The following is a 12,746-nucleotide window of genomic DNA, read 5'->3' on the forward strand; positions in this document are numbered from 1 at the left end:
TGCCACTTTCAAACTCGTTGGTACCCTTCCTATTAGGAAATAAGAAGTTGTGTTAGAGGCCTTCTGATGGGAGGGATGCTGACAAGGTTTTTTACCGTGGGAGGCTGGATGGTGGGGTGGGGAGGTGATAATGACATCATGATGGGGGGCAGAAGTTCCAGTCCCTTTAAAGAATCCAGTTCCCCCTACTGAAGAAATTGATCAACACTGGCTTAAACAGTACCATCTAAATGATCAATTTGGTTCCTCTGTAGAACAGAATGAATGGAAGTGGAAGAGTTAGCATGAGGATCTTGGGATTGGTTGAACTGATGGGTTGTTGTAGATACGTTTTGTGGAGTTGTGTTTATGGAGCTGGGTAGGAAGTCTAGGTGAGCTGGTAGAAGTTACAGAATAATATTTCTGTCTCTGAGAGAGAGATAGCTACATTCTAACTTATTGATTGTAAATACTTGATTAAATGTTTGGGCTTTTTTTTGCTTGGCTTAACATCTTTATCTGATTCTTCTGTTATAAGCTTCAACATACATAATAGTTTTCTGTAATTACTTGCCTTGTTTCCCTTGTTATCAGTGTTAAAACTCTCACCTTTTCTTTGCCCTCCCTGGTCAGTTAAGAAGTGGGGCTCCATTTACAAGGCTGCCTAATGACAAACTGAAAGCTGTCATTCCACCTTTTTTGCCTCCTTCGAGTTTTGAGCTGTGGAATTCTGACAGGATACCCAACAAAGATGGCAGCAGAGAGCAAACAAGGCTTGGCCATCCACACAGAGCTACCAGTTACGATAGTAACGGCAATGGAAGTTCCGACAAAGTAAGATACTGAGAAGTAAAATAGTACCATATAGTTTCATTTAACCTTTAATAACAGGTCTGTGGTGTTTAGGCACATTGGGTTGGATCCAATGCTTTGGGTGCCCATTCATTCTCCTTTAAATCAAAGGACCTTTTGAAGTTTTGCAGGACACATGAGATCTTTTAAAACAAAATGTTATACTTCTTAGTAATTAAATGTAGTGTAGTGATTTAGGCTGCAATCCTATGCTCACTTATCTGGGAGTAAGTCCCAGTGAAGCTTATCTCTGAGGATTGTACAGTAATTGTCTTTTGTTGACCTCAGAAAACAAGAGATACAAAGGAAGTAAAATGATAGCATTTATTCAGTTTATTTGCTGAGGAGAAAATGTAGTAAGAGAAATTGAAGTTTTTGCACAGCCATCAAGAAAGATGTGGTTTATTTATCACGTTTGAATCCTCCTTCTAGGGAGATCAGACCAACAAACACAGGATTATCCGAATTTAACCTCACAAGCCACAGGCTGAGAGTTACTTGCCCAAGGCTACTTGTGATTATGTCAGTTGAATAATATCCATGCAAATATGCTTAACTTGTAATATGTGAATATATTTCAGAACACCTGAAAATAGTTTTCTGCTCACAAAGTGAGAGTATTGTGAGCTTACATGCCTATTTTAGGCTAGTGTGGTCTCTTTACATATACTTCATGGGTAGGGGATATTATATCATGTAAATATGAGTGGTTGTTGGGAACAAATCACCAGTCATTCAGAAAAGAATCTGCCTCCTGAACAACAAATGAGCTAACTAATCCCCTGTCTTGACAGTGGCGCTTTGGCGCCATGAGGCGCCTGGATCCCGCACTTGCGTTCCTTCCCAGCACAAGTGCGAACTTTCCTTGCAGCGCTGAGGGGGAAAGGAATGCGGGGGCAGGAATGAGGCAGCCAGGGGCAGCCAGGAGGACAAGGAGAGGAACGCCGGATGCCTAGAAGCAGAAGCAGCCACTCACCCAGAAGCCTTTGCAAGCCTCCTGGCCATACACAAGATCTGACCTCTTGAGTGTTCCCTCTTGAGTTCCCTCTGCCTCTTGAGTGTTCCCTAAAATGAGGTCAGGCATTTAAAGGTTACATGAATTGATTTGACTCTTGGTTTTGTGCACTTCACTCCTCTTGTTTCAAAAACACCTTCCAGTCTGAATGTATATTGAAGTGAATTAGATCTGATGGTCCCATTTTGCAAATCTTAGTTAAAGGGTTTAGTTAAACCTGTATTTCTATTTCTTTTTCCAGGCATCCTTAAACAGAGGTACTAGGCCCATTAAACTGTCAGCCTTTGCAAGAAGACCTCCTACCCCCTCCAACTCAATCAACTTCAACCATTCTCCCCACTCTTCTGGTGGATCCAACAGCATAGGAGTTAACAGACATGGTGGAGAAATGCATAATAAATCAGGTGCTTATATAGAACTGATCAGCTATTCAAGCAAATGTTATATTACATTAAAGATTCAATTAGTAAATTGGCTTTAAAACATTCTGCAAATACAGATGACATACTTGCTTTCCCTTATCTGGGCTAGTATTCCTTTTACTTACAAGTTGTTTTAACAGGTTTATAGGTTGGGGCTGAGCCTGCATGTCTATGCATTCATACCTCGTTTTAATGTTACCTGAAAAGTTGAAATGTGGTTCGGTAATTTTTTAATTTAGAAGAATAAAAATGTTACATGTTTGAATTTTGTATCTTTATGTATGATTGTTTTTAGGTGGCAGTGCCGATAGCGTTTTGTCTCAAATTGCAGCTCAAAGGAAAAAAGCTGCTGGTATACCTGAACAGAAACTAAGCCCACAGCAAATGCCAGTAGTCTCGGCTCCTTCACCCTCTCCTCCTGATATGGAAAATGTACAAATCATTGGCAATGGGCACATTCTAAAGGTTTTTGAGTTTATTATTCTTAAAAGCTAGAACCTGATGGAGAAAGTAGTGAAGCATGCTTCATTTGTAGACAGTATAGAAGTATATTATTAATCCCTTTGCTGAACCAGGTGACCTGTAGCTATAAAACTAATGTCTGCTTTTAAGAACTTCCTCAAAAGTCTATAGCAAAGTAGAATGTTTGAGGTTTAGCATTCTATGCAAACTGATCATGCCAGCAGTAACATCAGGATACCAAACAAGGACGCAGTCCAGCACACAAAGTGCCCATTAAAAACTGTGGGATCTTGACTTATTAAACGATAAGCTAGATCAAAACATAGCTTCATAAACCCAATTAATATCTTTGTTGGGGCAGACAGTTATCTAGTTACTATCAAATTGTGTGCGATGCTCAATTGTGTCAATGTTTCCGAACTTTTTTTTTTTAAAGCCAGAGTAGGTACCAGAAGCTGCAAGCTAGATCCGAAGAAGAGAAAGGGCAGGGCAGTGGGGCGGGGGGTTACTTATCTAAATCACCCCTTTGACTACTTCTTGACGAGCACGGGGAAAGGTACATGTCCTCACTAGGGTAAGAGTGGGGAACATGTTGCTTTCTGGTGTGGTTGGACTGCAACTATAGACAGGGCTGGACTTGCGTGCAAGGGCAGCATTGGATTTTGCCCCAAGTGTAACATCCTTATATGTTGCTTATTCAGTCAGGGCTCTGTCTGGCTCTGACCAACAGTGGGCTTATTGTGTCTGCTGTAGGGTGTTTTGGTCAGCTTCCATAGTGTTACTCACGCACAGGCTTAAGTGTTCTACAGCTCCTCCTTTTCGGAAGCTGACTTAATTAATTTGTAAATTACTAACTACAGGGAAAAATCATATTTTCAAATAATTGAAAAAGTTATTCTGCTCCTAAGTAATTCTACTTCTATTGGGTCATAGTAGAAAATAAAATAACACATCATTTATTCTTGGAAGAAGTCAAACATACCCTTCAATCTTTTGAAGATGAATAGAGACCTTTCAGTAACTAGAGAAACACTATGAAATAGTGGTTGCCAGAAGTATTGCACATGAAGTGATAGTGGTCCTCATTTCAGTGGCATATCCCAATTCCCCCACACAGACACCCCATCAGAAATGTTCACAGTTCCTTAGAATGTAAAATAATGCACATCATTTTCTGTTTGTTAGCAGCTTTGGGCAGCTTTGTCTAAAGGGGAAATGCAGGGAATACATTTTGGAATATACAGTATAAGTAAAATAAATGCATCATCAAACCAAGGATGTTTAACTTGTGGCCCTAACAGATACTTTTGTCTACAACTCCCATCAGCCCTAAACAGCATAGCCAATGGAGAGGAATCATGGGAATTGTAGACCCAAACATCTGGAGGGCCACAGGTTGCCCACCTCTGATCTACACTGTATCGTAATGAACTTTCTAATAACACAATGCTGGGAAATAGTTGCACAGTTCACTCAAGTTTCACATCTCCAGCTAACAGAGGTATGCTTTGATTGAGGAGCAGATCTGCTGGTAAAGTCTGGCACAGGTCTATAACTCTCAATTTTAGAAATGCTGTGTTTCCCATTTGTAAATACTTTGGATTTGCTGAACTCAGTCAGCAAACTTCTTGAGCTCTTAAGAATAATTGTTATGGCTATTTCTGGCATTGATCCATAAAGGAAGCTTGGGTGCTAGCTGAAGGAATGGGCCAGATTTCAGTCCTTTAGCAAATGTGTTTGTTGTGGAACACAACCTCTGTTCTGGAGCACACGTAGCTGTTCTTTGAAAGATTGTAAACAGATATCTTCATATTCTAGCTATGTGAATCACCACAATATTCTTTCAGTAAAGCCAGTTTCCAAATATATTTTCATCAGTAGGAACATTTTAATTACCATCAAGACAACTTATATAAGGAGATAAAAATATCCAAGATAAAGATGTGTGCTCAAGTTCTCTACTTCATTTAAGCATTTAATTACAAAAAAAAGACCAATCATATGGTATGATCATATGGCTTTAATAACAGGAACACTTCTGTATTTGTTGTTAACTAAAACAGAAATTGGATGTGAACAAAAAGCCTCCATCTGAGAATTCTTCTACTTCTAAGAGCACATCCCCGACTCTCACACCATCACCATCGCCATCCCTGTGCCCCAAGGTCCAAAGTGCAGAGTCCTCTCTCTCCTCCTCTCACAGACAAGGGAGAAGTAGTGGTGGTTCCAGCAGTGGAACTCTTACTGATGAAGGTAAGTAGTCTTGGCTACACAAGTCAGCAGGTTCACGTGATGCAGCTCTTGCTGTCATGCACCACGTCAGAATGTGGATTGTGTGTCTGGATGTTCTCCCCTATAGAAAATTCTGCACATAGAAACTAGCATGCTAGGATAGAATGCTTCTCATTGGCATGCTAGATTTCAATATACAGAAGATTTTTTAAAAAATGTTCGGGTTCCATTCAAAAAAGGAAGAGATAGTCTCTAGTGTTAAAAAGTAGAAAAGTTTTAATCTCTTTGTACAGATGTCTCAAACGTTTAAAAATGTATTGTTGTTACAAGACCTTTTGAATAAAGCTCAACGTTTTGGATCTGCTGATCCTTCTTCAGGAGCTGATATAACAGAATAACATGAACTACCAAAAAGTCCAAATGAAGCAGTCAAAAGACTTCATTGCGTTCTTTTTGCCTGTTGTATCTGCAGCAAACTTTTCTACTTTTTAACACTAGAGACTATCTCTTCCTTTTTTTGGTTTCACGTAGTGTTTTTTCCCTCATCCTTTTGACGTGGGTTCCATTCAAACATGAAATACCACTATATACAGTCTGAAGTGGTACAATTCAGCAGCACTACAAAACATGATTCTACCAATCTTATAGTTTAGTTACAGTAACATGCCAAAATTCTTTACGTAACCCAAGACATTCTAACACCCTGACTATTAGAGTATCCCATATCCTTTGATTGTCAGAAGGAGCAACCAGAGATCATGCTTTTTGCATCTCAGTACTCTACGCTGCTGGTGGTTAACTTAGGCAGATACCAAAGCCCTGAACCAGCTAGGTAGGACTTTCGATCCAGCAAAAAGAAGACTGAGGAGAAGACTGTTCCGCTGGGGCTTGTGGTTCCGGGGGAAACAGAAGGTACTAAACAGAGGTTCTCCCAGACAGGTCAAAGGGAACTTGTCCAATTCTGCAAGTGCTGGCTTCTAAAATGTGGAGGGGATGGGGGTATTATTGGATGCTCATCTTCTGAACTTGAAGAAGATGGAAGGGCCATGTCCTCAAGCCGTGACAACCCAGTAGTAGGTGCTGAGGTATCTGAGTGAGGCAGCCTGTATTTCCTTTTCATCTGTATCTTCCTCAGAAAGGTGCAAGAGAGAGGTTTAGGGGTCACGACAACAACCGTGTAGCAACTGCTGGTTGATTGTTTCCTCCTCTTCCATCCGTGTACTCTTAGAAAGGCTTTTAGTGGCTCTGAAGCAATTGAGACAATGCTGCTATGGGCTTGGAGGAAACCACGTCTTTCATTGACCCTCAGCAATGGCACCCTGCTCCTTCCCCCAAATGTGTGTGTACTTTGAGGAGCTGAGAGGAGTTGTACTGGAGGCTCCAATAATCCATGGGGATACCCTAAAAACTCCTGTCAGAATAGCTTTTCATCTATAAATACCGATGTTCATGTGCATGTAAGATAAAAGACAAGCACAAGATCCATTTTACTCTGCATTGCACATACTCTGCATGGCTGAACATTTCCAGGGTAAGTGTGACAGTTAAAGAAGGAGACTTGCTATGTTCTTTTCTCTTTGAGGGATTAGTTCAAAATGTTCTTGTCAATAAACTTATGTAAGATCCTCAACCATTCATATATCAAAACATTTAACATATTTTCTTTTTTATTTAAAGATGAACTCACAGGCATCCTTAAAAAACTTTCGCTTGAGAAGTATCAGCCTATTTTTGAAGAGCAGGAGGTAGAGTTTTCTATAAAGCTTTTCTTTCATTTTGTACCTGTCCTACATCCTCTATAGTGGAGTCAGACGCTAAGACTTCATCAAACTTCTCTGCCACCTACTTATCCTGCTTTAATATTCATCCAATGGTTCAACTGCCTTTTAGCTGATTTTCTGTTTCGGATGTATTGAAAGATTTTTAAAAATTGTTAGACTGAATGTTATTAGCAATAAGTTTCTCAAAATCCTTTTTGTGCGCCGAGCTCACAATGAGAACTTTTGCCCAGCAGGCAGATAGTTGTACATGTGACACTTGGTGTAATAAACTGGATGATGATGATCACCCCATGATGATGCTAGTTTTCTACCTTCGTAGCTGTTTTTAATTGTAATTATTGGTTTGTATATCTGAAAACTTATTTACTATCAGAAGGTTTGGAAGGGTTGATTGCCCTGCCCACCTCACCCTGTTGCTAAACTTGGACGGGTGCCTAACCTGCGAGTGTGTTTGGCTTCTTTTTCTCTTGATGCATTGTCACTGGAGCTGAGACGCTTCCTTACTGGGGTTCCTCCTCACACTTGGTGATCTCCCTTTTTCTCAATGTTGGCTTTTCCAAGAACAGTGTCTTTTCAAAACCTACAAAGAGAATTACACTCATGTGCTTCAGTTAGTTTAATTGCATGTAAGCAGTATTTCAGGAGATAAGGGAGGAATATGCACAGTTTTTTTCCAGGTCAGTGCCCCCAGAATATAAGTACAAACGCTTTGGGCATATGTTGCTTTGTGACTTTCAGTTCAGATAGAATAACAATTTGGTGTTCAATGAACTGTAGCCTAAACCTTTTAAATGCACTGTAACATAAACCTTTTTAAATCCCTTAGAAAAATTGTGGTGCTTTGTTATTTTGTTAGCTAAGTATGCTACAGCTATGATCTCTTTAAATGCAAATCCTACAAACGAATGCAGTGATCCTTAGAATAACCCTATAAGGAAACAGTTATCTCTATAGTTTGGCGTCAGGGAGAGGGGGAGGCTAAGAATTACTAGCATGAGACCACCAAATGAATTCATAGCAGATAAAGTTTAGAATGAGTGTTATCCTTAACTGCTATACTAGGACTTTAGTACTTCAGACAATTGAGAAATTATTTATGTTATTTATTATTGCATTTATATCCCACCTTTTTTCCTCCAAGGAACCCAAGGCGATGTACATAATCCTCCTTCTCTATTTTATCCTCACAACAACAATCCTGTGAGGTAGGCTGGGCTGAAAGTCTGTGGCTGGCCCAGAGTCACCCAGTGGGTTTCCATGGCTGAGTGGGGACTAGAACCCAGATCTCCTGACTCCCAGTCCAATACTTTAGCCACTACACCACACTGGCTCTCCTGTGTGTAGCAGTAGCAATTAGTAACAGATCCTCAGACTCTGAAAGGGAATGAAAAATACAACTTTATGGGGGCTTCAGGCTCGTTTAAGCCAAAAAAAGGGGGTGGGCAGATGGGAAAGTTTAAATGTTTTCATTCTCTCATTCTACTGGCTTCATAAATTAGAAGAGGAACAATATATTTACGGATTTCTATTTCATAGGTGGATATGGAAGCTTTTCTCACACTTACGGATGGTGATTTGAAGGAATTGGGAATTAAAACTGATGGTTCTAGACAACAAATCCTGGCAGCTATTTCTGAGTTGAATGCTGGAAAGGTATTTCAGAATATCCTATACTTAAGAAGCAGCTATTCCTTTTAAAAAATGAAGAAAAGGGTATTTTCTTTTCTCTGTGTGTGTGTGTGTGTGTGTATGTGTACGAGAGAGAGAGAGAGACAGAATGCATACATGCACACATGCACTCTGGTAATATCATGATGGCTTAGGGATGGTGCAGCTCTTATGTTCTGATAATGAGGAACCTTGCCCTTTTGGACTGGCTCATGGAGTTCACACTACCCTGTCCCCAGGGATGAAGCCTACATTTGTCAGATATTTCTAGGTTGCAGTGGGATTTGGAGCTCCTGGTGTCTTTAGTTACTGCTGCTGTTGTTGTTGTTGTTGTTGTTGTTGTTGTTGTTGTTATTATTATTATTATTATTATTATTATTATTATTATATGTATCCCGCCTTTTGCCCAATACTGGGACTCAGTTGCAGCATGGAAGCCCTTTTTCCATGTGTTCGTCCCACAGCGCTGCTGTAATGTTTCCAGGTTCATCACCATGTGGGTAGGGCTAACAGGGCAGGTCTTTGCCAACCTGTCATTATCACTCTTAGTTCCAGTGGGGCATAAACTGTACAGCAAGTGTAGTTCTCATCAGCTCAAAAACTTGTTATACTGCCCTGCTAACACTGTTGGTTCTGGGACTGCAAAACAGGCAATTCATATCTGGCAGGCCACAATACATTGCCAATGGCCTGTGTATAGCTTAGTGAGTTGCAAAGTTGTGCAGCCCAGATTCAGAGTGCCACAAACAGACTGGAGTAAAGAACCTGATTCCATTGATACTAATATCTGTCACAGTGATCTTCCTTCCTTGGCATCATGGGGCAACAGGGTACATTCCAAATGTTCCAAGCTAAAGTGTGTTTCTGACCTATGATTGTATTAATATATTTACATATTGATTATGCATTTTGCTTCTTGTTTTAACTATGATTTTCAACAGGGACGAGAGAGAAAAATTTTACAGGAGACCATACATAACTTTCATTCTTCCTTTGAAAGCAGCGTTAGCAACACAGGCCCTGGAAAACCTCAGTGTAAGTACAAGACATTAGGATGGATTCCTGCATTGATCAGGGGGTTGGACTCGATGGCCTTGTAGGTCCCTTCCAACTCTGCTATTCTATGATTCTATGATTTATTACCAAAACAGCAGTGGTTTCTGGCTCTCTTGAAACTGAGTCCAGAGCTAGAGGTGGGTTTCAATATGAAATATATAGTCTCCAGAATAAGCAGATAATCTTTCATTCTGATGTCTCAAGTCTTCAAACGAGATACTACATTGTGTTCATTTTACATATTTGTGAGGCTCTTTAAAAATAGCTATCAAGCTGGGATTTGTCCTTGAAATGCAGAAAGTTGCTCTCATTTTGATTTCTCAGTCTTCAAAGGAGATATTGCATTGCATTATGATTTATATCCTTCCTGTCACCCTGGAAAATGGATGTGGAGGTCAAGTTGGCATTCTGAACTGAAGGGTAGATTTGTGGCCTGAACATCTGTACCAAATTTCATTCCAATGGACAGTATCCTATCCTAACATAAATTACATAGCACTAGTGTAAGCTACCTCTAGTGCAACCCCAATAGTGTTTGCTAGCACAAGAGGCATAATGCAAACAAACACCATCAATTTTGTGCTAGATGTAACTTATGTTTGTGGAACGTAATTTATGTTAGCACTACTGCTGTATAGGATATTGCTCAATATCTAAATGTTCAACAAAGTTGTTGCGTTGCAAAAAAATTGCAAATGGCTTAGCAAGGCCTGACTTTTTAAATGGAAGCCTTGCCAAGAATCCATCTCCTTTACTGGAGGGAAAGGGTCTTTTTGGTGTGGGAGAGGACTGGGATCAGGGCAGAAGTGGATGCCCCAGTGGAGTAGAGGCTTGTGGTGTCCCCGCCCCCATCCCAGCACGAAGGTGGTTTCCACTGGAAGCCAGTGTTTCAGAGCAGAGTAGTGGAAAACAGAGGGGCTCTTCACCATCCCGCTCTGAAACACATGCTTCCCGCTGTGATGGGTGGACACCCCCAAGGAATCCTCCCCACTGGGGCATTCACTTTGCTCCACCTTTCCATTTTTAATGTCCTTTTTCCATTCTTGTATGAGAATGGGACAAAGACATAAAAATTGGTATGTCCCCTTCCACCCCTTACTTCCACAGAAGGAACAGGGCACTTTCCCAGCAACCCATAGGGATCTCTCTCCCTCTCTGCAGAGCTGTCCTTTTTGACAGCCTGGAGACATTGATTGCAACGGGGAATGGATCTCAGCTTTCCCTGACTGTTTGGGCAACATGCGAGGGTGGAAGTGGGTGGGGTGGGGGCTGGTGTCCATTGTTTTCCATGTGCACATATGGGAAACTCCATTTGCAGGGATGGAGAAAATACCATTTCTCTCATATGCACAAATGGAAAGACCCAGTTGCGCAGATGTGAAAAATTCAAGGGAAGGTTCCCAGTTCTGGTTTTGTGCAAAAATGGGACAGTAAACATTAAAAAGGGGACCCGGTTGCAATCAAAGCTCGGAAGGGGGGCACGGGCAGTGGCTTGGGCACGATCGTTTCTGCCACTCTTGCCAGGTGACTCTGTAGGCAATGAGCTTAAGCCAGGCTGGAGCTCCAGACAACGCGGTAAGCCATGGTGGTTAAAATAAACCTTACTGCAGACTGTGGCTTATCAGAGTGGCTTATTTTGGCTAAATAAGCCACCATGGTTGTGGGAAATCGCACACAGACAACACAATAAACCACTGCAGTTAATTCAGAAATAAATCATCGTGGCTTGCAAACCCAGGCTTTCTCTCTGCCTTCAAATTTACTACTGAACAGGGAAATTAGAAAGGCATGGCGTCTCACAGCTATTCCTTCCTTTGTCTCTTCGTTCTTCATCTCCTCAGCCTTCTGGAGTGAGATCTCCAAATATTCCATACAACAGATAGGTAATAATGGAAGTGGGGGAAACTAAAGGAGAGGGATTGCCAGGAGAAGCCATGGCTGCTGCATCTTCTCATTCAACAATAAAACTAAAGGCATGAAGGAAATCTCTGGCATCCTTGTTTATGCAAAGGGTAGTGAATCCCGATTCTCTGTTTCCCTTTTTATTAACTTTGTGTGATTAGGCTGGTTTCTTACTGGGCACATTTATTAGCAAAGTAAAGATCAGCAAAGTGCTCTAGTACTTTATGTGTAGTTTAACAACATAAATAATGACAAAATGTGTTCTGTTTGTAGCACCTGGATGCTGGGTAAGACCACAGGAACTTTCACCTACTAAGAGGTAGTCTTTGAACCAAGATGAACCTACTGCTATGAAATCTGGAGCAGAGATGACTGACTGCAGGTGTCCTTGAAGAAAAAGTATCAAACAGACCTTTACAACAACATCTCATTACAGAATATGATGGGAAGGAGCTCTGCTATTAATGTTATATCCTTCATTTTGCAAAGTAGACTTGGCTTTAATGAAGCTGTTCACAGAGCTGAAATCAATTTCACATTTAGGTTGTTTGATAGTTTGAAGGCTGTGGAAGACTGTCAAGAATGAAAAGTAATGCAAGAAGATGTATGGATCATTTTATAGAAGTGCAGGAATGACAATCATATGGAATCTGTGTAGGCACAGCCAAGAAAAAGAGCACTGAGGAATGAGTCACCGAAGTGTCTACAACTTATTGGAGTCTGTGAAGTGATTATACATAATATGGTAATGCAGCAAATGGAAGAATCTAAATTTAAAAGAAACTGCATTGGTTCTGTGAGAAGAAATCAAGTGCACTGAGGCCTATTGCCATGCTACTGAATTGTGCCTAAAGCATGTTGTTCATTAAGTAGCAAGTACAATTTGTATTGATGAACATTTAAATAATTTTTTTTCTAACTGAGGAACACTTGTAATTTGTAACTAGTCTGTTGTGTTCATGCCTAGAAATTAGTGTTTGAGGGTACAGAGCTTGATATACATTGTTCATACCACAAGTATTGGAAGCAAAATACAGGGACCCATGCTTGAGGCTAAAATGCTGCTCTAAGCTCCTTGGAGGGTTTAATAATTACAATAATGTAATATTAAGGCCTGTAATATAGGTCTCGTGTGGCGCAGAGTGGTAAGCGGCAGTTACTGCAGCTGAAACTCTCCCCACGGCCTGAGTTCGATCCCAGCAGAAGCTGGTTCTCAGGCAGCCAGGTCAGGTCGACTCAGCCTTCCATCCTTCCAAGGTGGGTAAAATGAGTGCCCAGCTAGCTGGCGGAAAGATAACTGCAACTGGGGAAGGCAATGGCAAACTACCCCGCTACAAAGTCTGCCAAGAAAACGTCAGTGAAAGCAGGCGTCCCTCT

At 40.9% G+C, this 12,746-nt stretch overlaps 1 protein-coding gene across 2 annotated transcripts in view; it reads left to right on the plus strand.

Annotated features, from left to right (window-relative positions):
* ANKS6 (ankyrin repeat and sterile alpha motif domain containing 6) overlaps positions 1 to 12,288 on the plus strand; it is a 36,336-nt gene extending 24,048 nt beyond the window's left edge. For both annotated transcript variants that reach the window (XM_063130217.1, XM_063130216.1), the window contains exons 9-16: positions 613 to 813; positions 2,088 to 2,250; positions 2,564 to 2,733; positions 4,794 to 4,983; positions 6,640 to 6,707; positions 8,280 to 8,396; positions 9,353 to 9,446; positions 11,643 to 12,288. In XM_063130217.1, coding sequence (XP_062986287.1) covers positions 613 to 813; positions 2,088 to 2,250; positions 2,564 to 2,733; positions 4,794 to 4,983; positions 6,640 to 6,707; positions 8,280 to 8,396; positions 9,353 to 9,446; positions 11,643 to 11,692 — 1,053 coding nt within the window. In that variant the 3' untranslated portion in view covers positions 11,693 to 12,288. The remainder of the gene's footprint in view (positions 1 to 612; positions 814 to 2,087; positions 2,251 to 2,563; positions 2,734 to 4,793; positions 4,984 to 6,639; positions 6,708 to 8,279; positions 8,397 to 9,352; positions 9,447 to 11,642) is intronic.
* The last annotated feature ends 458 nt before the right edge of the window (positions 12,289 to 12,746 follow it).

This window comes from Elgaria multicarinata, chromosome 7 (assembly GCF_023053635.1).
Source record: "Elgaria multicarinata webbii isolate HBS135686 ecotype San Diego chromosome 7, rElgMul1.1.pri, whole genome shotgun sequence".
Lineage (NCBI taxonomy): Eukaryota > Metazoa > Chordata > Lepidosauria > Squamata > Anguidae > Elgaria > Elgaria multicarinata.